Source organism: Conger conger, chromosome 1, assembly GCF_963514075.1.
Source record: "Conger conger chromosome 1, fConCon1.1, whole genome shotgun sequence".
In the NCBI taxonomy this organism is placed as follows: Eukaryota; Metazoa; Chordata; class Actinopteri; order Anguilliformes; family Congridae; genus Conger; species Conger conger.
In genome coordinates, this window is record NC_083760.1 from 56,253,558 (window position 1) to 56,280,678 (window position 27,121).

A 27,121-nucleotide genomic window follows, 5' to 3' on the forward strand; every position below is an offset into this window, starting at 1 on the left:
CCCACGACAGCACCAAGCAGCGAAAGGAAACCACATGTTGCAGTGCAGACAAGCAGCAGCAGCAGTTGCTCGTTCACAAATGTTTTTCATGATTAAACAAAGGATACATTAGATCACGTCTTTTGTTGACTATTTTGAGTTTCAGACAAATTCTCTCACGCTAACAACAAATAGGGCCCCTCAACTGTCACGCTTGTTATCAGATGGAACTGCTGAAGGTGGCAATTGTTCTCCAAGCTCTAAGTCTCTGTCAAGGTAATGCACCCTATTTGTCAGGGGAACCTTTAATGATTTAAATGTGAATGTTTCTGTTCAGGCTGGTTAGTTGCTGGTTATTAGTTACTAGAATTGTCATGCCTCAACAAGTACATGATGACCATGGTGATGCTTGACTTCTTGAAGGTAGGAAACATATTTTCATTACTGGTTCACTACTAGTTTTATAAAACCTTCTGTTTTGGCTGGGAGTCTCCTGGGATGATGAGTTCTGATCTACAGTCAACTAAAGAAATCAATCTGGCAGAAGCTGGCAATATAATGAACATATACAAAATATACTGTGTATGGATGACTTTAATAGTTGAAGCACAAAGTTGTTACCAAACTCCCTTTTACATCCCCTGAAATCACAGTGACAAAATTCCAGACTAGATATATAGGTTAAATTGCTTTTTGAAATGAGTGTGTTTAAAAACATTTTTTTTTTTACACAACCTTCTTTCTTTGCTTTCTATTCTACATTCTTTCCTATTTGAGTCTTAGCCTACTTTCTCTATTTGCATTCATTTTTACTTCTGTATATGAAGTTGCACTACAATGGTCTTTCTGAATATTATTGTGCACTGTGTTGTAAAAAAAAATGGGTACTTACTTTTCTAACTCTTCTAAAATATATAAATATATAAGAAATTGGGTGTATCATTGCATTACCCAGTTCTGAACTTTTCCCAAGGTTTTTGTCTCATCTGCAGTACACTGTGCCCGATTTCCTCATTCTAATGTACCTGAACCTGAGACCGAAAGGTAATAGTGACCCAGGTATATGCATTGCAAGGATGTATACTGAATTCAATTATTTTTTAATTATTGTTATTTTTTAATAGTGTATTGGTTGGTCTTGGTTCGAATGGCACTTACTCATCATCAAACACAATATGGTACAAAACACCACCGATCAAACAAGAACCAGACCTGGCAATAATTCAGTAGTGAGCACAATTCACAATGTTTTCACAGGTGTCAGTTACCTAGCATCTGAAATATGCTAGGATGTAAAACAATGGCTGCTCAAGTGATGACATTCAAATTTTTCCCATCAAAATGGTCAAACGTGCGTACTAATGATTTCTTTATCACGCGTTTATGATTTTCAGATGATATTCCCTACATGTTTCAGATTTTGTGGTGGGACAGAAGGGAGTTATATTTTTAAATATATATTTAGAGGATGAGATTTCATAGCTTCAAATTAGATTGAGTAAAATTTCAAAAACTTCTTAAAGGTTTATGGCACCAAGGTGATATAAATTATGTTCCATGAGGCCTCAAGAATAATAAACTGCAATAAAACAGCACCCACTTTTACTCGACAACGGGGAATGTTATGTAAATTATGTAATGTGTTGGAATTACAGTGTTAAATAGCTGTTATCTTGCTCTTCATGCACCATTCATGAATCATGGCCTTTAATAATAATAATAATAATAATAATAATAATAATAATAACAATAATAATAATAATACTACTACTACTACTACTACTACTAGTACTACTACTACTACTACTACTACTACTACTAATAATAATAATAATAATAATAATATTATTATTATTATTATTATTATTATTATTATTATTATTTTATTATTATGTTATTATTAAACCTCTACAATTATTATTATTATTGTTGCCTGCTTCAATACTGACTTGATTGAATGCATCTGGAAACAGAAGTGAACAAATACAACTAGCCAGTCCATTCCATGAAATATATTGAAAGTGTATTGTTTTACAAAACTTCACTGTTATATGGGAAATATACCAACATAATTTTACATTGCTGTGATATATCTACGGTCAATTTTCAAAAACGTTAATGTACAGTATTTCCAAAATACTCAGTATATTCCATTACTGTAAGGGAACTGACAGAAAAACAGACACGATGAACAATGTGGATACTAGGCTCTAGAAGCATTTTTAATGGTGAACCAATATATCAGTCAGATAATAGTATGCTATCATAATTGAATGAGGAACTGTTGCAGTTCATCAAAAAACCCTCTGTAAAAGTGGCCAGGTTCCTGAAAAGACAGGTGATACCGTGTACAGGGAATGAGGTGACCTATTGAAATTACTTTGAACTATGAAATTATATCATATATCGAGCATACAGAAATCCGATTTGGTGGCTGTATTAGCAAACAAGGCATTGGACAATCATGCGTGGCTTTCATGAACTGGTGTGATTACAGGGGACTGATTGCAATCGTGCCGTTTGTATTATTGTCTCAACTGTAACACTTTTCTTAAATCTTCTTAAATGACACCAGCACTGGTACCACCAGCAATAAGCCAGGATGTGATCTTACCTATCATCAGATCTTACAAATAAACAATGATTATTCATGGCAAAATGACCTGTCTAATAAAAATACAACACATTTGTTATCATTGCATTTTTATTTAGCAATTTCGTCAAGAAAATGACATCATTAAGATATTTTCCCCATTTTAAGAATAACATACGCTTAAATACAACTAACTACTTTGGATATACCAATGTTATTATTGCCCTTTTAGCGTACATATTTAGAATTATTTTATAAATACTTATACTTGAACTAGGCCTTTAGTAAATGGAAGGCTATTTCAACTCTGAAATATAGTATATGCACCTTTACAATGATTTTGTGACTTTGAGCGCGAAGCCGTATTGTGAAAAAGCCTTAGTTCATGAACATGGCAAAAGATAATAGCCACTGGCTAAACATCAAATTAAAAATGAATTATAATACAAAAGTAAATGATTGATCATGGATACTTCATTGAAAATAATTATCTAATTTAATAATGAATTATTAAAGACTGACCTTCTGCTTCAAAGACTAAGAGAAAGAGGCCGAAGTGAAAATGAACAGCGACAAGCTGATAAAGATATTCTATAAATTCTTATTCTTCCATAATCCAAATGTACAATCATTTGTTACTCAAATCAAATCTGAATCATAAGTAAGGACAAGCATTAATGGTTTAAATTGATTTATTAAATAAATGTACTTTATAAAGGCTGCTATCGCATCCAGGCTGCTATCGCATTCAGATGGTAAATAACAGATGAGTTATTTACCATCTGTCGGGTAAGTCTGAGCACCTACATGCATTTTAGATAGTTATGGTCAAAAGTTTACATACACTTGTAAAGAACAGGTATGTCATGGCAGTCTTGAGTTTCCAATGATTTGTACCACTCTTATTTTTCTGTGATGGAACGATTGGAACACACACATCTTCTGGAAATATGACCGAATCTGCTGGGTCAAAAATGTACATACAGCAAGTTGAATTATCAATTTTGATGATATAGTAAGTTGCGTCAATCAAATTTGCTTTGTGGCAAATTCAATCATTTCTACAACTCTTATTTTTCTGTGATGGAATGACTGGAGCACTTACTTCTTTGTCACAAAAAACATTCGTGAATTTTGGTTCTTTTATTAATTTATTATGGGTCTTCTGAAAATGTGACCAAATCTGCTGGGTCAAAAGTATACATACAGCAATGCTAATATTGTCCCTTGGCCATTTTCACCTCAATTAGGTGCTTTTGGTAGCCATCCACAAGCTTCTGGCAAGCTTCTGGTTGACTTTGACCACTCCTTTTGACAGAATTGGTGAAGTTCAACTAAATTAGTTGGCTTTCTGACACAGACTTGTTTCTTCAGCACAGTCCACATGTTCTCGATGGGGTTTAAGTCAGGACTTTGGGAAGGCTATTCTAAAACCTTAATTCTAGCCTGATTTAACCATTCCTTTACCATATTTGATGTGTGTTTGGGGTCATTGTCCTGTTTGAACATCCAACTACATCCAAGATCCAACCTTCTGGCTGATGATTTTAGGTTTTTGGAGGTAATCCTCCTTCTTCATTATTCCATTTACTTTCTGTAAACTCCAGGTCCACTGGCATCAAAACGGGCCCAGATAAATTTTTGTTTCGTCTGACCACAGACCTTTCCTCCAGAAGGCTTTTTCTTTGTCCATGTGATCATCAGCAAACTTCAGTCAAGCTGCAAGTAAGGGCTTTCTTCTTGCATGGCAGCCCCTCAGCCCATGGCGATGTGAAACACGCTTGACTGTGGACACTGACCCCTGTGACCCATCAGCTTCTAATTCAGCAGACCTGCTTTTTGGTGGTTCTTGGCTGACTCTTGACCATCCTGACAAATTTTCTATCAGCAGCAGGTGATAACTTGCATTTTCTTCCTTATTGTGCAAGGACACAACTATGCCATGTACTTTATACTTTTTGTTTGCACAGTTGATCTTGGGACCTGTAGCTGCCTCCAAATGGCTCCAAGTGACTTTCCTGACTTGTTCAAGTCAATGATCTGCTTTTTCAGATCTGTGCTGAGCACACTTTCCCACATTTGTGGCTGAGTCTAATAATAATGTATCAAACAAGCCCTATTTAAATGGGCTCAGAGAAGTCACCTGCTGTAGTCACTAATAACTAATAAGAAGTAAAGAGGCCATGCCACAAAGCAAATTTGATTGACACAACTTACTACATCACCAAAATTGATAATTCAACTTGCTGTATGTACATTTTTGACCCAGCAGATTCTGTCATATTTCCAGAAGATGTATGTGTTCCAATCATTCCATCACAGAAAAATTAGACGAATCATTGGAAACTCACAACTGCCATTGATATACATGCTCTTTACAAGTGTATGTAAACTTTTGACTTTTTGTATTTTTGAAATAACAAGTTGTTGCGATTTAAAGCAAAATGCCTTTCCATAAGACATCTTTGTCTTATCTAACCATTATCCTGAAATGGTTCTGACTCATGCAACTCACTTTTCATTATTTTCAAGTGGGAATTATAATCTTTTCATCAGGATATGGTCTACGCATATATAGGGGTCCAAAAATATATCCAAAACCTATGCAAAAATTTATACAATGCTTTTTGTCCATTTAAAATTTCAGTATTTATGAAATGTAGAAATTTTATCTGTTCATATGTATCCTCGCTAGACTTCATGCTTCATTACGTAACATTATTGCCATTTGGCAGACGCTCTTATCCAGAGCGAGTTGATTAAACTAAGCAGGAGACAATCCTCCCCTGGAGCAATGCAGGGTTAAGGGCCTTGCTCAAGGACCCAACGGCTGTGATTGGGGCGACATGGCTCAGGCAGTAAGAGCAGTCGTCTGGCAGTCGGAGGGTTGCCGGTTTGATCCCCCGCCCGGGCTGTGTCGAAGTGTCCCTGAGCAAGACACCTAACCCCCAAATGCTCCTGATGAGTTGGTCGGGGCCTTGCCTGGCAGCCAATTGCTGTCGGTGTGTGTGTGTGTGTGTGTGTGTGTGTGTGTGTGTGTGTGTGAATGGAGAAGCATCAATTGTACAGTGCTTTGGATAAAGGTGCTATATAAATGCCTGCTGTGTGGATCTTATTGTGGCTACATCTGGGATTAGACCCACCAACCTTGCGTGTCCCAGTCATTTACCATAACCACTACACTACAGGCCGTCCTACTCTGTCCCTCTGCACCGCTCCCCAAATCCATGTCGTGTTCTTTTAAATGGGAAGCAGTCATATTTCATGATAAAGGAGTTCCACAAGGGTAAATCCTGGGACCACTGTTATTCATTAGTGACCTCTCTGTTAATTTGTTCTGACTGTAGTATTACAGACGATACAATTATTTATACATCACATTCACAAATAGCACAAATTCAATCCATTCTTCAATATGATATAATTTGTAATGCAGTGCAGGGCTGGCTTTATTCTCATAAACTCATTGTTAACGGCAACAAGTCGTGTAATATTATTCATATTAAACAGCATTTTAAAAATTCCTAAAATAATCTGCTGTAATGTTTAGTGTTTTTTTTTTTTTTTTACTTACAATTGACAATAAAATATCTTGCTGTTTTTCTGGTGATTCACATCTTTAATTTAGTATACATATTGATGCTGTTGTGAGAAAATTTTTAAAAACATTTATTTCTTTCAGTATTACAAAAAAATGTATCACTCATCTTACTGCCTATTCTGGATAATGCTGACATTGTTTATCAAAATATGACTAAATCTCTTCTTTCTTCTTTGAATAGTGTTTATAATATCAAATGCAACATGGATAGAACTTATTAAGATATTGGACAAAATAGTACTGTATAAGTGGGGATTTACCTATAAAATAAGCCCAAATTAGAAGCTGTTAAATGCCTGCTTACATTCGCTATGGCCTATATTCACTAAACATTTGTCTTTGGCTTTCACTTACAATTAAATTAAAGCATTTGTTTTTTCTTCATGAACACAGTTTTCTCAGTTAACATTGATTATTACTGAACTTACCTAACTGTGTTGGCGAATATAAAAACAAACATTTTCTATGAATTGCTTTACAGAATTAAACAAATATTTATTCCGAGCCCAAGTGTTACGGAATGTATGAATGACAGGCGTCGAACATGTTTTTTGTTTAGTCTCATTCTCAGAAGCAGTGGTACACAATCCTTTTGAGAGCTTTCCGAAAGGATTATGAGCAAAGGATAATATCTCACATTTCTCAGGTCTGTGTTACAACAATGTGGGTCTCCCTCCAGCGCGTTTCTTTTCCACAGGATATTACACAACATCCTTTTAGAGCGAATGACGTAAAGTTTTGCATCCATAACATAAATTAGTTGTGCTGCGTTGATTACTCAGATGTAAGGTTTTGGTAGGAAGTCTGAGCCACAATTCAAAGAAGAGTGTGGAGGCGATCGTAGCTGTAAGCCTACTATAGTCTCAAACGTGTCTTGTGTTTGCTTCTCCTGTCCTGTAGGCCTTCAGATCATCATTTCCCCTTCACAAAAGAATGTTTCACAGTCAGAAGGGACTGATGAACCTGCTATAAATGAAAGTGAGTCTGTTTTTGTTCAGCTATAACTTATATTAAGCATAACACCCATCTGTTAACCTCCCACTGTGTCTGTCCAGCACAATCATTCCATCAGTAGTGCTTGCCAGTATTCTTCCTCAACCTCCCACCACTTCAATTCATTCCTATTTCCCTCATGTTCAAGATTTTGTGTTTATTACAGGCTTGTGACACATGCAAAGAATACAGTACATGTGTGGAATTGCTTATCTACAGAAAGTCATGAATGCTATATTTTGTACAGTTTTGCCTGCAGTTAGTAATGAGGATTGCTACTGATGACATACAATACACCTTAATTGTTTATGAATATAAACTCATCTACAAATACGAATTTGGGGGGAAATTTCCATTTTGTATTTGATTCACAGGGATGACTTGTTTGAAAAAAAAATTGGATACATTATGGAAAACCATAAGAGGTTTGAGAAGTAAAATAATTGTATTAATGAATTATTCACTAATTATTCAGTAATTCATTAATAACATTATTTTATCTCAAACCTCTTCTCATGGCTTGCCATGATGTATCCCATTTTTATAAAAGAAAATGGACATCAATGTCATCACAAGAACTGGCAATTTGAACACTCCCAAACAGAGCACAGGAAAAGCACATTTGCTAAACCGCATTGGGGTTATTTGGTGCAGGAGTTTCTAAAAACAGCTCCTCTCATCGGGTCCTCCTTGGATCTAGGGTAAATTCTCACATTTCCACAGGAAGTGAGTCACAGGATGTGGCATGTGCTGCTTTGCATTACTGTGCAGCAGTCTAGCACAGCAGGGTTTCTCTGTGCGTGTTTCCAAGCCATGCAGCAGTGTCTAATGACTATGCCTCCAAAATATAATAACCAAAATCCTACCATATATTGTTTTTACATTAGGCAGGCCAAATATGACCACTAGGTGATTCACACTACTGACCTATTAAAGGCAGTAGTGGCAGGTGGTTGGAGAAGCTGGCTGTCACTGGGGTTGGGGGCAAATTTATTCTAATCCAATCTACTGAACTGAAAATCTTCAGTTAATTGAATTTAAATTAAGTTCCTGAATTGGCCGATTTAAAATGGAATTGATCCCAGGTCTGGCTGTTCCTTTGATTCCCGTGTTAATTCCTCTCCTACAGTTGATGCCTTCACACCACAGCTATCCGGCAACTGCTCTGGGACACTGGGGGTTTTTAACCACACGGAGTGGACTGCGGTACTGCTGACTCCTCAATCTGTCAGGAAGGTGGCCGATAAAATATGCAGACACCTTGGATGCAGGAAAGCATTTTCAGTCAGCCATACTGCACTGCACAATGCCACCTGCCTCACCAACTGCACCTACAGCGACTCCAAACTGATGAACTGCACTGAGGTCTCTCAAAGCAGCTGCACCAATGTGACCGAGATCGTCTGCAAATCCTCATGTAAAAGCATCTCTACTTCCTCTTTTTCTTTATATAATGCAGAATGACTCAAAACATCCTTACATAAAGTATGTTGGCTATTTTTGGTGTTGAGAATTGCATCAGGTTATGACCTTATGGTCATCTTATTGGCTGACGAATCTGCCTTTCAGTGAACAAGACTGTTCGGTTGGTAGGAGGCTCCAACCGCTGCGAGGGACGGGTGGAGCTGTGGAATGCTGGGAAGTGGGGGACGGTGTGCAATGACAGCTGGGATCTTGAGGACGCGAGCGTAGTCTGCAGACAGCTGAACTGCGGTTCTGCCTTCCGTGTGACGGGAGAGGGCGGAGGCTTTGGAGTGGGGAGCGGCCCCATCTTCCTGGATAAAGTCAACTGCACTGGAACGGAGAAGAACCTATGGAACTGCTCTGCCCTGAGGAACTCAAGCTGCACACACAGGGAGGACGCGGGGGTTGTTTGTTCAGGTACTACTAAAATTCAACAGAATGTTATCTAATTTTAAGATTCAAGTGCTTCTCTGAGACAAATGATGTATAAAATGCATTTGTCAATCAGCCTTGTTATGGTAGTCAGTACAAACAGCAGAATGGGGAAGAAATGTGATCTAAGTGACCTTGACAGTGGAATGATTGTTGGTGCCAGACTGGTTTGTGTATCCTGCTGGGATTTTCACACACAACAGTCTCTGGAGTTTACAGAGAATAGTGTGAAAAACAAACAAAAGACAACCAGTCAGTGGCAGTCAGAGTGGCATAGTCTTACTGGTTCAAGTTCAACAGGAAAAACACAATGGAAAATATTGTGTAAAATATTGATTGTCCATTTTTTTCATCTCTGCCCCTGGTTGGTAGGCCCAACTGTGTTTTTGCTCATTACAAACAACCCCTCTCTCAATTCATCAGAGCGCAGACAACAGTTACCCCAAAATGTGATATCAGCCTGAAATTATTTTCATACATCAGTCTGCTAGTCAGACTTTCACAGACATTGAGTCAAAGGTCACTTTATATCTAACTTGTACAGACAAACTGTTTGTACCCAACTGTCCAGACGCAATGGTACGCAATGAGACAGAAACTGGGATCCCTTCTCTGGCTGAATCTAAAAAACTTTAGCCATGTGAAATCCAAGCACACTAGTAATATAGTAATGGGCACATTAGCAAGGTTCACATCCTCAGCAATGCCTGATAGTTCATTTTGGACGCTGGGGTTATGTTTTCTGTTGGTCCTGTAGATGTTTCATAAATTTGTACATTTGTTCCTCTCTAGAGTCACCTGGAGCACAACACACAAGCACTGTTGCTGTGACCACTGGTAAATACCATCTCAACTGCAAAACATATGCACATCACTCATGTATAAGGGTATTGAGCAGCAAGCAGTATGACATGAGACAGAATAGCACTCACACAGTATTTATCCAAAATGTTTTCACCTTTTTAAAAAATGAAAAATGTTTTGTGGACCTGTCCCTTCTCCCAAGGTGACTTTGTAAACTTATACAAATTACAGTATGGACCCATGTTACATGGCTGAATTCAGCTTGAAGCTCTGATAGTTGAAGAGTGATAGTTGAATCTTCAGTAAAGTGCCTTACTTTATTTAAAATACTTTAGCTCTTTACACACTGGTTAACTTCCAGTAGATTACTGACAATAATTTGGAACCAAAGCTTTTTTTCATACAATTTTTTCAAACGGTTATTTTGAAATTGTTCGGTTAGTTTACTCAACTGTTTTGCTTAAAATGCTGAGGGATTGGTAGAAGTAAATGTATACTTCTTTAAATGTAAAAATGTAATAAGATAAAGAGTTGAAGTATTCCAACATGCAGGTCTGTTAATCTGTGTGCTTTCACAGGCGTCTGGTCTACCACCTTGAGGACCACAGTGCCCCCTTCCCAGGGCCCCAGACTTGCCCCTGCGGAGGTTGGCTGCATCATCCTGTCTGTCCTCCTGGTGATGGCATTGGCTGTGAATGCTATCTTCTGCTGGCGTTTCAGGAAGAGAGAGAGAGGCGGTGAGTCATCTCTCACACAGCCTTGCCATCAATGATCACGATTCACAGTGGCCGGGCTACATCTGCCCGCCACGCATGCATCACTCAACAGCACCTGACAAACGTTTGTATAGGATCTGGTGAGCATCATAGTCACCACACGCATCAATGTACAGTGTGTGGTTTATGAGTCACAACAGACAATGCATTAATATTACCATATTGAGCATGAAAGCATATTAAAGTAACAAAAAGCTGCTAGGAGTAAAGCTACCACTATTCATAACAGCTGTAGGAAAGTTTAATTCACATTCATAGGCTCATCTATAGACATAGGACTAATTCTGTCGGCTAAGAGGAAATGTAGTAACATGCTTCGTTCTTCCATCGTTGAGCATGTTACCTGACCCTACTGAACCACAGCCGGGATCAGCAACACATATACATCATGTGCAGTGCATTCATGGTGTGGAGTTGTATTTGGGACTAATGGCAGAATAGATTCCCTGCCAGCTAATTACAGGTTTGGCCAAGGTTACCATGCCTACCAGATGTTTGTCTGAATCGTCTTTCTGTTAGCGTGCAGGAAGCAACCTCTTAGATACAGACTGATCTGTCAATGTCAAGGACATTGTGCTCTTCTGTCTTTCTGTGACAGTTTCAACTTTTCCTGTGTGAAGGTATTTTCCCTTAGACAGACAGATTTTGGTCTGAGCTTTTTAAGGTGGTATGAACTGTTCTAATTGTTTATAGTCTCCGGAGCTGTGGAGCAGAGCAAGCACAGCCTGCATTCATCCACAGGACAGCAGGAGAATGACTACCGGAGTGCAGACGATGCCCACAAGCTCCCCACTGACACCACAAGAAACGACGGTCAGTCAGTGCCCCTGCAATCCTGCCCCCTGCTTGTCTCTGTGTTGGCTTTCATATCGAATGGAAGAGAAGTCATCCTTCTTTTCACATAAGCTGACACATTTGCATTTATTCACTTACAGTCCTCCTGAACCCAAGAGCCCTGTGTGCCCAGCAAAGCCTTGGCAACTACTCCATTGACTCGGACTACGAGCCCTACGACTTCAGCGTAGAGCCTTCCGTTGCCTTGGCCACCTTCAAGAGTGAGTTTATGCTGTGAATTCCCTGCTCTGATGCTTCAATAGGTCCCCTTTTAGTATCTGGCATTTTGGCCAGCTGTCAAATAATGTCAGCTTTTACAGGTAGTTTTATAAAAGCTGAAATTATAGTGGGTGGTGTATACTGCTTTAACACTAACCATTTGACAAATGATCCACTCAGCAGTTTGTGATTAAAACTGTAACTGGGTCGTTGCCCATGATGGGAGTCTCACAGGGCAATGTACAATTGCCCATAGTGATGCCCAGAGAAGCAGGTTTCCAGTCAGCAAGCTATGCTCCACTGTATTGCCCCAGAGCAACTCCATTGGAGTACTGTGAAATAGCAACCAACTCTCTTAACATAACACAAAGATAAAAAATGAATTAACTGGTTAAAATGGCTGCCTTCAAGTCACCCTTGAGCTTTTCTTTTAAAGAAAATGCCCTCTTTCCCAAAGATTCTCTACGTAACAGAGGTGACGACAGGAGCCCCACACTGAAGCCTTCATCCCTATATTGTCTTACTGAAGAAGGTAAGACCTGTCTGTTCCACTGCATAACAAATACGCAAATGGGTCAGCTTCTTGTCCAAAAAAACCCCAAACAAACAAAAAAACGAATATGGTGATGAAGATTTAACCATAAAAATGTACATTTCAGGGACTGATCACACCAGTGGTCCAGCTGACAATGCAGGACTTCCTGGATGCCACGAACAAGCAGGTGGACCCCCAACATTAGGGGAAAACCACATGAGCGGAGTCAATGATACAAAAAACCATGCCATCCCAACTGGTACGTATTTCCGGGAGGAAATATTACTTAATAATATGACAATACAATACAGACAAATTTCTTTAAAGCAGTAGCTCGTTTTTGAGATGTTGACATGCAAGAGAAAGCTAGAAGGTAAATGAGCAGTGATCGCTGATCAGCCATTAACAAAATAGAATCTAAAGGCTTGTATCATTGTTGCAGCGGACTCTTTTGATTCCTTCCCGTCTTCTGAAGAGTGCTATGAAAACACAAGAGAGGCAGAACTGCACACTCAAGGTCTGTCGCATCATCACTGAATGTCTAACACACTCTGCTGGACAAGTGGTCATCACTGACCCCAGCTAAAACAAATCTATAGTAATTAATAAATTCATGAAAGGAATCTGTTGACAATGTGACATCAGCCAAGTGTACAAATGAACAAAGGTCACCCCCTCCACCTACACCTTTTTGCATTTTGCAAATGTTTTTCTCCAAGGTGATGCACTTCCTGTAGAGATGGCAGAGAGAGGGGAAGCCTTTCAGCCACAGAGAGCAAAGTGTGGCCCTGAACTAGGTCGGTGGATGTTTCATTTTTTGCCTTCATAAAAATGTAAAATATCTGTATTCAAATAACTTGAGGTTTAAATGCAATAATGAATACTGCCATGCAAAATCTCTAGTGAAAATGACATACAATAGTGTTCAAATAGCCGCAGTTAATATAGAACATTTAAATGAATGCCCATCGAGTCCCTTCAAAAGCGATGAAATCATTCCTTGGAGAGATTTTAAAAGATGATTCTGTAATATACAGTAAGCTCCGAAATGTTGGGACAAAAACTTTGATTTTAGGCTTTTGATGTCCGACCGTGTGAAAATGCAGCAAAATGAAAAAAATTTCATGAACCTTTATCCCCATTGCATCGTGTTAACATTAAAACACATAAATACAAGTAATGTGGGATGAGGTATGTGTTTAGATGGCCAATATGACACAGTGAAGGAATAATACTCTTTGCCTACCTTACCTACTCTGACCACATATTATTGGAAAAATATATATTATTTTTGACCAGCAGTTGACATCGTTTGAAATGCATTTTCACTGAATATACCACCATAAAACATCAGAACATTTTTGTGCATGCAAATCCATTATTGAGAATTAAGAAATCTTTGTAAATAATGATTCAGACAAAAATGAACAGCACTAACCAGGGTACACTGTTGTAGGAAAACAGGCCTGACGTTACTGATAGGAGAGAATAAAGGTTGTGTCCCTATTGCAGACGACTCGTTTGACTCCTCCAGCACGTCTTCTGGAGAATGCTACGAGAACACAGGAGAGGAAGCTGAGCGGCACGTACAAGGTATGTCGCATTATCCCCGTGTGCACCCCCATTTCTGACCGCTCAAAATTGAGATTATTGCATGATTTTATAAGTAGCTCTCAACATTTTCTGTTGGGTGTGCAATTTAAGCCAATGGAGATGGCATACTGCCTAAGTACTCACTATGTTTATTGTCACTGCTCGTTGTATATGTTTGGATTGTGATGCACTTCCTGAAGAGATGACAGGGAAAGAACCCCTCATCCAGCCACAGAACAAACACTATAACCCTGGCCTCACCAACTTCCAACCAGACCGGCATTCTCAGGGTAATATACTTTTTGACTTATTTAACATAATGTGACTTATTGTAGCAGACAAGTGTACGGTAAGAAATTCAGTAAGGCATTGTTACAATTGTACAATTATCCCCTATTCAAAACTTTTTCTTGTCCACAAGTAGCAATGATATTCTGTGACCATCAGTAATTACAAATAAAGTATACAAGCCAAATCTTTTATTTTCTATTCAATGCAATGTTATCACTTTATGTACTAGACTAACTACTAGACAAAGAAATTAACAATTATGTTGGTATGAAGCAATATATAATAGTAGGTGTAATGATTACTTGTTTAAAACAAATCCTAATTAGTTCTGAATTTTATTTTTGTTTTATGTTGATATTAAATGTATTACATATTACATTTATTATGACAAATGGGAAATAGTTGCAAAATATAGCATTGTCAAACTGTTTATAAATGCAGCCAATCCATAAACTGTGCCAGCACTGTAGCTATCATTTTAACAATTCACTTCATTAAAATGATTTAAATGCTTCATTCTCCTTACAGACAGATGTAGGAAACATAATGAAATACAGTACCCCAGGGACCACAATGTAGTATAACAGCCATAAATGATTACAAACACAAATAAATACAAAAAAAAAAAAAAAAAAACAAGTCTGCATTTTTCCAGCTTGTGGGATTTATATCAAAGACAACCTGGACAGCATATAATCCATGAAAACCATCGATTGGTTTTAGAATAGGCTGATTGAATTGCACGAGAAAGCCCCGGAATTAGCAGTATGTCACACACACCTTGCATATCACGGTCAAGACTATTTCCTGGTGTCATTTTTACTATTTAAAGCATAATGGCTGGCCAACCTGTCATGACCCATATTGTCAGAACCATATGGACTGCAATAGCTTGCATTTGAGAGTGCAAAAAACACAAATTAATTATATCTGTTAGAAATACAAAATATTTGAAGTTGTACCCATCATCAACTTAAATGTTTTATATGACAGACAGAAAAGGTAAATGCCAAACTAGGAGACAGCAAGGAGTCAGAGAGCTGGGATTGTGGTGAGGGACAGAGAGAGGGAATCTAACGCTTGTGTCACTGTTGTAGTGGACTCATTCGATTCCTCCAGCACGTCTTCTGGAGAATTCTACGAGAACATAGAAAGAGAGGCTGAGCTGCACATACAAGGTCTGTTGCATTGTCAGTGAATTTGATGCAGTGAGCAAATCCAAAGCCTCATAACCAACCAATTATCAAGCTGAATGTTCACTGCCAAATAAACCAACATTCACTTAAATTAACCAAGAAATACCCTGTTCTATCTCCCTACAAGGTGAAGGAACTCCTACAGAGCTGGCAGAAAGAGAGGACCCCATCCAGCCACAGACAGAAGACCAAGACCCTGGCTTCACCAGCTGCCATTTCCAACCAAGTCCCCAAAATGACGGTATTTGCTTTTATATAGCTGTGCAGTATTAAAAGTAATGGTAGAACTACATCTGAGATTGCTTCTGTAAACATTTGTATGTACACTGCCACTTAATCATCTTGTAGTATAATGCATGCGCCATTCATACTTAGATACAAACTCATTAATACTAATAATGAGAATATAAAATAAACTAAAATATTGAAACTAATTAACAGGAAGTAAAAACCAGTGAAAAGAAACAAAAGATTGGTGGGGGGTTTTTTTTTTGTTTCCCCCTGAGAGTGGGTGTTGTGTGTGGCTTTAATAGAAAATTTGTCACAAACAAACTGAACATAATGAAAACATTCCACCAATGAAAGAATATTAGTTCACAGCTCTTGGGCAATAAGCAGCAAGAACTGCACTCAGTTATGTTTTATTTGAAGATTAAAAGTGCATTTTTTCATAGCTTCTGAAGCCAGGGGGGAGGGATTTATTGTGCTATGTGGAAACAAGATTATAAACCTGTGTATCGTGTGCAGACAGAAAGCCCAGCACATCATGGAGGGCTGGTAGTAATGTATCAGTTCTCACACCAGTCTGACATGAAACTCTGTAGAAACAGACTGTGAAACGAAAGCAGTATAATTGAACATGAAATGTAACCCAACATCTTTAAAGTGCTGACAGATTTTTGATTGCTTTACGACGTGATGTTCGGTGCTGTAGGTGAGTGTAATAACATGCCAGAAATGTGTTTTTACCTCAGGGGACTCGTCCAGCACGTCATCTGGAGATGACGATGATGATTACGACATTCCTGAGGGACAAGCAGAGCCACTATGCCCAGCTGTGAGGGAAGACTTTGACCAATCGTCTTCAGACAGCGACTATGATGATGTTGCAAACTATATACTGTGAAATGCAAAATGTTCAAAAGTAAGATTGCTTATAACAACCCAGTGAAGCTGTTTTAGTGTTATTGTGTTGCCAGCTGTGATATATGACTGTGTTAACCTTAAAATATCTATTTTTAGGTTTTAGTGGAGGACTTTCCCGATGTCATGTCTTTCAGCAAATGCAGTCTCAAGATATTCCGCCACATGAACGAAAACATGACAAAAGGAATGCTTTATTTATTTGATTTTACACAATTTATACACTGTAAAGAAACTGACACTGTAAATACATTTTGTACAGTTCAAACTAATTTTGGTGCCCATCCTGACATGGTTATTCACACAGCCATCGGATATGAATTCCGATCAGACATACATCAAAGCAATATGCAATACAAATGTACAAATATTTTACATATTTCTGTCAGAAAATACCAACCCATTCTTTGAAGGGCAGGAAATCATTTCACCATTTTCTGAAAAATAAATATTTGTGAAAAAAATGTAATACAAATAATGAATAATGAATAACAAATCTCTTATACCTTTCACACCACTGCATTTTTATCTGCGGTAAAGCTGCGTGTATAGAACTGCCATCCACCTCATACAAATGATTGATGCCAACAAGAACCCAGACAGCCAAATACACTAAGGGATAACTTGGCTACCAGACTGAGAATGTGATTTTTAATGGCAGCACTGATTCAAAAGGTCGGGATTCAACTGTTTTCAACTTTGTCTTGCTATTAAAATTTTATTATCTTTTGCTTCAGTTTGAGGGGTCATTTTGCTGATCGCCATTTAATTAAGAGTCAATGTCCTCATCACAAGAGCGTTACTTTTCATTAAGACTAAAGGGGAATATTTTCCCTATTGTCCACTAATGCTACTTTCAGAAGAATCCTGTTGAAAGTTTCTCATTCAAGACCAGACTTAGCCCAGACTCACACCTGGATCCAATCACATTACCCTGTTCAAGGGCATCTGCAGTTCAATCAAACCAAAATTAACCTTCCCAGATTAATTTGGCACCTTATGTTAGTTTTGTCCGTTTTGCCTGCCGTGTGGAGATCTAGCAGTGGAAATTACAGCTTCTTGCCAATGAGGATGGATGCCCCCCCTACCGAGTCTGGTTCCTTCCAAGGATTCTTCCTAAATGTCTGCCAAGGAGTTTTTCCTTGCCACTGCTGCCTCTGGCCCTATGGGGATCAGGCCAAGGTAAACTCTGAAGCTTATTGTGACAAAGCCTATGTAAAATGCCCTCAGTGCAGTCCATATGTATTTTGACATTTGGTACAATTTCTGTTCTTTTGGCTCTGTAGTCCAGCTCTTTGGATTTGAAATGAAACCATGAATGTGAGGTAAAAGTGCAGACTGTCCCCTTTAATTTGAGGGAATTTACATCCATATTGGGTGATGTGTGTAGGAATCACATTCCTTGACTGTCACTGGCACAAATCATGTTGACAAACACCAATAACCTAGAATCAAGATACTGAAAGCTTTCTTATACCTGCACTAAGGAAGCGAATAAATACACCTGACTATTCAGCTGAGAATTGACAATTACTTTTGGTGATCACCCGATTTGGATGTAAATTCCCTCAAATTAAAGTGAACAGTCTGCACTTTAACCTTACATTCATGGTTTCATTTCAAATCAATGTGCTGGACTAGAGAGCCAAAAGAACAGAAATTGTACCAACTGTCCAAACATATGCGGACTGCACTGTAAGAAAATCTGATTGAGAGACGCTAGTAAAGATACCCGCCTTTTCCTGCTTTAGTATAATTTGTTTCTGGTTCCACATTTCTAGTCAAATCCAGCTTTCGGTTTACATTCCCGTTGCAAAATATTAATAAGATATCAAATGATGGGAAACAGAAAGTTGTAAAGGAATCTTCCTGCTTCGAAATGACCTACTACCATCCTGGTAATGCAATTAAAAAAGGTTGTGGATCTGTTCTTGCTGTGGTAATTACAACAGTAATGGGTATATTATTTTGTATTTGGACCCATGCAAACGAGGCTGAGAGACGCTATATCATACAGGTATGAAAAGACAACATAAAACACATATTTTGGTTTTATATGTTTCTCTTGTTGCAGTAGCTACCAGTTGTTTTTTTAAAGTTAGTTTGGCAGGAAAAAAACTAAACCTGCAAGTTGTATTATTGTTGCAGTATTATTTGGAAACATTCTAGTAACTTCCAGTCCTTTGAATAGCCTGTTTTGCTTTTATGTTATATAACAACCAGGCAAGCAACTTATATTCAGGAATAAAAAGGCACTGCCCCAAACCATGAATAGTACTCCACTAACAAACAACTGATTTTTAATTTTCAAACAGCACGGTTGATGTGTGGTATTCTTCAGGAGGAAATGATAACAGTTTAAGTTCTAGACACAAGCTACATTACGTGTATGTGATGCCTGCATTGAACTTCACAAAATACTTGAATTACTGATGAATTATGCGGAATACTCACCCAATGACATTTAATGGTAAATTCTAATGTTAGCAATTGAAATATCTCTTACTCTGTACAACTTATTTTCACATAGCAATGCTTTTCCCTCCTATTTATTATTCCACAAAAAACAAACAAATTCTATATACCATATACCTCAAACATTAAAGTTGGAAGTAGGAAATAAAAACCAACTGCTCTATTCATAAAATGTTGCACAGATCAATTATGAATAGTATTTTTTTACATCTTTGATTATGATATATTTATTATTTTATAAAACGGGGAGAATGGTAAAGTTGGGGACAAACAGATTATTTTCAAAGCTCAATTGACCTTTAAGAAAAATACATGCTGCTTCATGTTTCTTTTCCTGAGATTTGAGTCTTAATTAGTATATAATTGGGGAGGGAGGAGAGAAAAGAAGGGAGAAAAAACAAAAACAAAAACAAAAAAAACAGTTTGGTTTGATTAAATTGCATATGCCATTAAAATGGTGAAGTGCATCTGATTGAATGTAGGAAAGCATGTGCAGGATCGTCAGGTTCCCACCTAAGGAACCATTCTCACAGGCCGCGGTCATCTGCTTCTAAAACTGGTTAGCTATTTGTCAGAGGCAGATAGGCAGTTGACCAGCAGCTGACCACAAAAACAACAATGGAGAGAACTGGAGCCCTTGTAGTTACACAATATTACGGCAAGAGGCCAAGCGGTGAAATTTGGGGGCAGCGTGACCACGAGAAGTTGCAGTCCGTTTCAAAATTCTCCATCTCAAGCTTCCCACTGAAAAAAAACAGAGGGGGGTCGCAATGACCCTGGCCAATCAGAAGGGCCCCAAATCCGACAGCTAGCATTGACTTAATGCATCAACAGAGCTAGGGCAAGCCTGGTCCGGCCTTGACCAATGATTCACACTGCCAACGGGTCACACTGCCTTTACAGCAGCAGTGCTCATGTGGCACAGCAACAAAGTACACAATTTGGAATTCACCCTGCATATATGTCAAAACAAAAAAAAACCTGTCTTGGTGTTTTATACAAAATGTCTGACATGATTTGTGATGCAATGTAACAACACGTGTCACATATACATTGAAAAGTTGCCACAGGTACAGGACCAAAAATTGTCTGCACACTCTTGTAATGCTCCTGCGAGACCTTTTTTTACTTGTCGGCATGGACAAAGGTTTGATTCCGGACAAAACAACCTTGTGAACGGAAATACTGCCCATGCTTTCAAACCCATCACGGGGCATTACAGAGGTGTGCGAATGTGTTTTTTGCGCATTAGTTCAGTGATGTACGCCAATTAAAGGTTAAAAAAATGATTATTTAAAAAATAATAACCCCCCAGACACTGCTGAGAGCCCTTAGGCCTCGTGTTTCCCGCAGACCCACTTGAGGTCGGGCTGGTCCCTCAGGTCGTTGAGGCTGAGTGTGGAGCGCCAGCTGCACTGGCAGGCGTAGGCTCGTGCGGTCCTCTTCCTCCTCAGCTTGGCCTGCAGCTTCCTGCGGTCGGGCATGTTGTTTCTAACAGACACATCGGCAGAGTAAGCATCATCAACCCCACTAGGCCCCTGCCTTCTCCACGCTGCGCGTGAAAATACCTCTCAGCCAGGCTATGTCACTAGTGGGCCATTCCTCCGTTCTCTGAGCAGCAGGGAGAGCTGAATTCGGAGGAAAGCTCTGATTTCCGGGTCAATTCATTTCCAATAAATATTGTCAGTGTAGAAATGTTTTTTTTTTTAATACGCTCAGCATGAGCTGAATTGTCAGAGGTTAGCTAGTACTTTTAGTTAGTGAGCAAGTTCAACTGGGCAGCCAACCACTGTCGGCCTGTACAAGCTACACAAAGTATCCAACTGTTATATCAGTGGGGGTCCACAGCCAGAAGGCGGCCTTTTTAGAGTCTTCCATACAGTTACCAAGGCTGCAGGCCTTGAACCAATGACTTGGTCAAACTGTAATATCACAAGTACCGCCCCAAGGGGGCATGTACAGGCCCAATGCAGGTCCCATTCATGCTGACACATTCACTTCTGCCAAACCGACAGGTTGACTCGATCTGCACTACAGCCCTGTTGGTTGTCTCTGTCCCAGTGGTCTGGCTAGCATGTTGGACACTCGCTAAACTAAAACCACCATTTAAAAGCATCTGGCTTTTGAGCTTTTCTGATTATTTATTTTACTGCTCCAGAAAAGAGCCAACACTGCCCTCTGGTGGTGAAAAAATAAATAAATAAAAAACTGGCAGGGAAAAGTAGTTTTAAAGCTGTACTGACAAAAAGATCTTCGGATGTTCTCAGTTTCCCCACGGCAACATGAGCTTACCTGAAAAACAGGTAATTGCAGGAAGAGTCCCATTCCTGATCATCAAACGATATCACACGGAAGTCACAGGAAGTGCATCTCAGCTGACTGCAAGCCCTGTGAGGACGGAACAGAACCATTCAATAAACATCCTCAGTGATGCCTGACACCACACGGAGTTCAAATGAATCCGTTATTTCCTAAAAGGCCCATATTTTACAGGTTAGTGTTAAAACAAATACATATAATGCATCATAACTCGACCACGAAAGAGTCCTTTACATACACCAAAGCAAAGAAAAAAAGAATAAAAACTGGATATTTATAGTCTCCTGTTACACTCAGTGCAAATGTGTTTAATGTTTAGAAAGAATTATGGTTGCCTCTGGAATGAGTGAAGGGAATGTGCAGCGGAAACCGAGACCACGGTGAAGAAGTAAAACAGTCCTGTGTGGACGTCTTGCCGCAGTGAGCTTAAACACAACATGGAGGCACATTAAAACCATGTTGCCTTTTTTGCTCTGCGACACTTCCCCTGTGCGTGTATCCAAACACCAGCGTTCCCTTAATGACGGCCCTGCTTCTGGTTTTTGCTTCCTAAAACAACAGCCCATTCCTGACAGAAAGTGAGCGAGATTGTGAAAAAATAAATACAAGTGACCCTGTTTTTGTGGGGAGATATATAATTCATATGTATGTGCTGGGGCAGAGGGGGTGTGCATGGAGGTGGTTGACCTTTCCACAGAGACTTTTCTGATTACACTGTTCTACAGTCCTGTAACTATGTATGCATAAGCACTCCAATGTGGGAGTAGGCCCGATTAGCAGGGCCGGAAATGTCCACCACAGCATGGTGAGAAGTGGTTACAGTAACATGGGGGTAAAGGGCGCTGTACACAGGTTAAAGTGCTTATCCATTAGTTTAGTGTAGCATTAGCCAAATCGACTAAGATACATCCCCATTAGGTTCAACAATATATTAAACATTGTTTTCATATGCACCGGCAGTATATTTGCATTCATTCCGTCTTTTACTGTGAAATTTCCATCAATCTGGTAAACGCTTATTTTGTAACGAGGGGAGCCGGCTATAGCAACAAAACCCATAGTTTTTGTTCCAAAATTTCGCTAACTCTGAGAAACAATATAATGTTCTTTATTGACTTTGTATTTCACTGTATTGGTACCATTGACTTATATTGAAATGGGTGGCTGAAAGATCCACACTAGAGCCAACCACAGTTATCAATGTCTCTCAAGAATACCAGGAAGTGAGCTTCAAAAGCCTGTTTTAGCCACTTGGTGAAAACGCTGGCAACATAGAGCAATAACAGCTATCCTTCAGAGTGCCCTATAAGGGCATAACCTATATAAAACATTAAAAAAATAAGCCTTTCACAGTTAGACATGTAATATCAATATTTCCAAAACAGTGCTAGCTCTACACTGATGACATGTATTTGTCTTTTCAAGAGAAAGCAAATAATAACCCAGTGGCTTTTCCTCAGTGCCTTATATTCTCATATTCCACAGAACATCATTAATTGCTCTGGTGTGCGTGATGCTGATGTTTCCAGATGTGTGCAGTCGTATAAGAATAGTGTCACTTCAGCAAAATAACAGCTGTGTCAATACCTCATGTACGGAGCCTAAAATGTGGTCCCCTCTCTCGAGTCTCTGCAGTGTTATCATAGCCTTTCCTTTGACTTGGCAACAAGTAGAGTACAATAAATACTTTTCATAAAAACTAAATACATGTAAAGCAAAAAATCAACACGAGGCAAATGTGTATCTCATAAAATATTATTGGGGGGAAATCGTATTTAATGCAAAATCTGTTCAAATAATGTAGTCTTCCTAAAAGCATACAGCAGTCAGAATGAAAGGCAAAAAAGGCCAATTACTTTTATTCTCCTTCAATATTTATAATGGGATTTTTAAATATCAGGATACATGTGCTGTTCCATGGCCTACAGCCACAGTATATGGAAACAGGCAATAAGAAAGACTTGGCTCTGGGGTGCTGGGTAGCTGGTTTACTTAAGGTGCCATGTGTAATTGCCATTGCGATGCCCAGGGTACAGGAGGGTCAGTTGGTTAGGGGTCCCTGTTTTACCACTCCTATCAAGCGACCTCTACGGGTGGAGCAGGCATCCACCGTATGAGATGTCTCCCTCCGATTCAACTATGCAAACATGGCTCAGGGCTGCGGTGTAAAAAGAAATAGGCTGGCGACCATGTGTTCCGGAGGAGATGCGTGACCGTCTTCACTCTCCCAAATCGGAGGCTGGAACTGGATATTCTAAATTAGAGCGGGAATTGGATAACCTCAGCCTCGCGTTCAGCGCCAATTTCATTAAAAACGAAGAAAGGCTTAACACCGAAGCTCGTTCACCACTACAATGAAGCACTGTTCTTGCCTTTGTGAAGTACTCGTTCCAACGCCACTTGCCACAGAACTTCCCCCAAGAAAAACTGGACAGCACCTGTAAACGATAAAGAAATATTTAAAAATACAACAAAATTTAATAACTGATGTTCCGACATGTAAGGAGTTCTCATATTTTTGTAAAGAAACATGAATGAAGCAGTGATGTGAAATAGAACAGAAATGGGCTTGTGACCAGAAGGTTGCGAGTTTGAAGAAACAGACGTTGGCCCCTTGAGCAAACCATTTAACCTGCAAAGCTTCAGTGCATCACATTGCATGAACTAGTAAATTGCACCATGTAGAGGCCCTGGATACAATGGTCTACAAATAATAAATAAATAAAAATCTACTTTGATGGCTTGACATACCTTCTACCTTCTGGCTGCGACGGAGAACTCTTACAGTCACTCTTTGTTGCTTTGGGCATCTATAAATTTCACAATAAATGAAGAATAGTATGAAACAATTTAACTGGTATCTCCAGGATAGCTTGTACTATCCCACAGGAAAGTATCATCAAGGGTTAGGCGAAGGATTGGGAAGAGAACTGTAAAGGACAGATAAACACTTACATCCAAGTCAAGGGGGTCACCATCATCAAGCAAATCCTCAAGAAGAGAATCAATGTCATCCTCGTCAAAGCTTTTATGTGCCACTTGGTTTGTAGAACTGAAAAAGAGTATGGTAGGATTAGTTGTGATGTGTTAATCAGTGCAAACACAACTGCAACTAAAGATTAATGAACACTTTTTTCCCCAGTTCTGGCAAAAGCACCTTACTTACACACATTGATAAAAGGTTACTCCAAATGAGCAATTTTGGCCCCTCCTGTGAAATCAATATTTTTTACCCCAGATTTCTCTCATTTCATGGAACCAATGCATCTATACTGCAAAAGTGTGTATGTGATTTTCCACCTTGATGATTTGACCAATTTCCACAAAACATGCCATGTACTTGCAAATATCTTAGCAAGTTATAAAAACAAAGCTGCCATGTTTAAAATGTGCCTGTAATACTTAGATTGGACTCCATTACGAAGTTAATTATATTTAATGCCCATCAAGGGAACCCACTTATCTGCAACAAATGCGCTATTCCAATCATTACATTACATTACATTATTGGCATTTGGCAGACGCTCTTATCCAGAGCGACATACAGTTGATTAGACTAAGCAGGAGACAATCCTCCCCTGGAGCAATGCAGGGTTAAGGGCCTTGCTCAAGGGCCCAACAGCTGTGCGGATCTTATTGTGGCTTATTGTGGCTACACTGAGATTAGAACCACCAACCTTGCGTGTCCCAGTCCTTTACCTTACCCTTACCTTAACCACTACGCTACAGGCCCCCAATCATTTCCCCAAAGTGAACAGCAATGCTTGCGGGCAGTCTAGGGAAAAGATTTTAGGATCATGAGTTCTAGTAATTAATCCCCTATTGAAAAATATAATCATTTTAAATCAGTTGTTTAGAATAACTGGTGCACTTTGGGTAGCTTAGGTTACCCAAAATGATAGCAAGATGATATGATATAACAGAATTGAGCTTAATTGCAAAAAGCAGAAATTGCTGTTTTGTACCTTGCTTGATGCTTTTGGTTGGGGCTTATAGGGTATTCATAGGGTATTATCTAGCTCATATCATGGCTAACCTGCCAAAGTAATGTAGCTAAGAAAAAAAATATTTTTAGCTTAGAAACAAATGTTCATTCATTCATTCATTATCCTAACCTGCTTATCCTGAACAGGGTCGCAGGGGGGTTGGAGCCTATCCCAGCATACATTTGGCGAAAGGCAGGAATACACCCTGGACAGGTCGCCAATCCATCGCAGGGCACACGCACCATTCACTCACACACTCATACCTATGGGAAATTTAGACTCTCCAATCAGCCTAACCTGCATGTCTTTGGACTGTGGGAGGAAACCGGAGTACCCGGAGGAAACCCACGCGAACACGGGGAGAACATGCAAACTCCACAGAGAGGGGGGGATTCGAACCCAGCTGTGAGGCGGCAGCCCACCCACTGCACCATCCGTACCGTCAGAAACAAATGTATTAATTGAAACACAATGGAATGGGAGAAGTCCCTGTTGCTGAAATAAAAATGCTTTGCGCAGCCTAAAACATCGCCGAAAGGAAATGGAACGTTAGGCTATTAACTTAGCACAGAAAACCCTCAGTATCTAGTTGAGCTTTACTCCATTGTAGCTGTCAAAATGAGATGGCATCTGCCTTCAAACAATGCAATACAGCACTAGGCTAAACTAAAACTGATATGTATCATTAATAATCTTATTTCATGCGCCAGGGGGGTGGTAATGGTAAACTTGGATATGAGTTTAAATTGAAAACCGATGGAAAAACGGTACACGCGGCTTTGGAGCTATTTTAAAGTACAAGCGATCATCAGTAACTTCTATAAATAATTAAACTAACAAGAAAGAGAACTTTTATGGGTTGAAATTAGGTTTTACACTATGCAAAGCACAAACGTACCCCCATGTGTGTGCGTGTATGGTAACCAAATTAGTTTTGTGGCAAAATAGAGCTTTCATTTGAAAACGACAACAATTGAAAACGTAAAGCCACGTTGGGGCTCCGGTCAGCTGCTGGAACAGATTTTCTGTAGCCATTTCGTCATAATAATGTCAACAAGCTACACAACTTGCATACGGTATGTTAGGTGAATCGTTCCAAATTCAGCTCATTGGCAAATCAATAAGTTAGCTGGTGTGTCGTTAACTTAAATTTCGTATATCGTAAATTTAAAGCAGAATGTCACCTGACGATCAAGTATGCAAGTCTGACTGGCCACTGGCTAGCTAACGTTAGCCTCAGAACTTAACGAGGGGGCTTAACGTTAGCCTTGCATTAAATAGCTACCACTAGCTAAGCAATTGCTAGCTACCATTGTAGCCTGCTGTTAACTATTGTTGTGCAGGGATAGGTAGCTAATATGTTAAAATAATAACGCTAACGCAAACGTTAACGTTAATTTAGCGTTTTCAACGTAACAAATGGCAACTGAGCGAACGAACATTACCTCATTTAAGGCAGCTAGCTAGCTAGTTTGCTTAAGTAATAGGTAACTCTCCTGTTTGGATTTCAGAATACCGTGGAATTCTGTATAACTGCCTAATTTACACAGGGAACTCATTGAAGTCATTGTCAACGTGGATTTAGCTATTTGAAATCCTGGTAAAATAATCCATTAAAACCCGCGCGTATCCTTGAATATAACTGAAATTCAAGCGAGCAAAATACCAGTACGTTCCGCTGTTTCCCTCTGTTTTTCTTTTGGTCTCTTTAATGTCGGAAGGAGACGGCGATGTCACTGAAACATTGCGGCAGAACTTTAATTCCACCTCGTCCAGCAATTCATCCAAATCATCGGCCATGCTGAGTGAGCCTTTGTTGTTGCTATGATAGCAACGCTATCCGGGACGTTTCCATGTCCATGAACCCTCGTGCACGGGCACGCCCTGA

General features: G+C 39.3%; 2 protein-coding genes across 6 annotated transcripts; one reads left to right on the top strand and one right to left on the bottom strand.

Moving 5' to 3' along the window:
• LOC133142148 (T-cell differentiation antigen CD6-like) lies at positions 1-17,188 on the top strand. 5 transcript variants are annotated; one of them, XM_061263186.1, is made up of 18 exons: positions 1-255; positions 7,074-7,151; positions 8,296-8,583; positions 8,736-9,047; positions 9,855-9,899; positions 10,445-10,603; positions 11,336-11,455; positions 11,578-11,697; positions 12,153-12,227; positions 12,355-12,489; positions 12,673-12,747; positions 12,950-13,027; positions 13,743-13,823; positions 14,024-14,113; positions 15,212-15,292; positions 15,438-15,551; positions 16,285-16,454; positions 16,553-17,188. In XM_061263186.1, exons 1-17 carry the CDS (start codon positions 204-206, stop codon positions 16,434-16,436), a joined length of 2,055 nt encoding a protein of 684 aa, XP_061119170.1. In that variant the 5' UTR covers positions 1-203; the 3' UTR covers positions 16,437-16,454; positions 16,553-17,188. The 5 variants fall into 5 exon arrangements, with proteins under 5 accessions (XP_061119170.1, XP_061119179.1, XP_061119161.1 ...); XM_061263195.1 differs by having other exon boundaries at positions 16,285-16,446; XM_061263177.1 differs by having other exon boundaries at positions 16,285-17,188.
• Positions 16,632-27,121, bottom strand: cfap418 (cilia and flagella associated protein 418). Its single transcript, XM_061263226.1, has 6 exons — positions 26,900-27,121; positions 24,203-24,299; positions 23,999-24,057; positions 23,620-23,685; positions 21,221-21,316; positions 16,632-20,419 (listed from the first exon to the last, which is right to left on the bottom strand). The coding sequence occupies exons 1-6, from the start codon at positions 27,031-27,033 to the stop codon at positions 20,260-20,262; spliced, it is 612 nt and encodes a 203-aa protein (XP_061119210.1). The 5' UTR covers positions 27,034-27,121; the 3' UTR covers positions 16,632-20,259.

What these genes read in the sequence shown, in the direction of transcription:
- cfap418 (XM_061263226.1), bottom strand. Translation starts at nt 27,033, where the DNA reads ATGGCCGATGATTTGGATGAATTGCTGGACGAGGTGGAATTAAAGTTC. An exon ending in GGAAACAGCGGAACGTACTG is followed by an intron (nt 24,300 to 26,899) that starts GTATTTTGCTCG and finishes ACTCTTTTTCAG; the next exon opens with TTCTACAAACCAAGTGGCAC. An exon ending in TCGCAGCCAGAAGGTAGAAG is followed by an intron (nt 23,686 to 23,998) that starts GTATGTCAAGCC and finishes TATCGTTTACAG; the next exon opens with GTGCTGTCCAGTTTTTCTTG.
- LOC133142148 (XM_061263177.1), top strand. Translation starts at nt 204, where the DNA reads ATGGAACTGCTGAAGGTGGCAATTGTTCTCCAAGCTCTAAGTCTCTGT. An exon ending in CACTGTTGCTGTGACCACTG is followed by an intron (nt 9,900 to 10,444) that starts GTAAATACCATC and finishes GTGCTTTCACAG; the next exon opens with GCGTCTGGTCTACCACCTTG. An exon ending in AAAGTGTGGCCCTGAACTAG is followed by an intron (nt 13,028 to 13,742) that starts GTCGGTGGATGT and finishes TCCCTATTGCAG; the next exon opens with ACGACTCGTTTGACTCCTCC.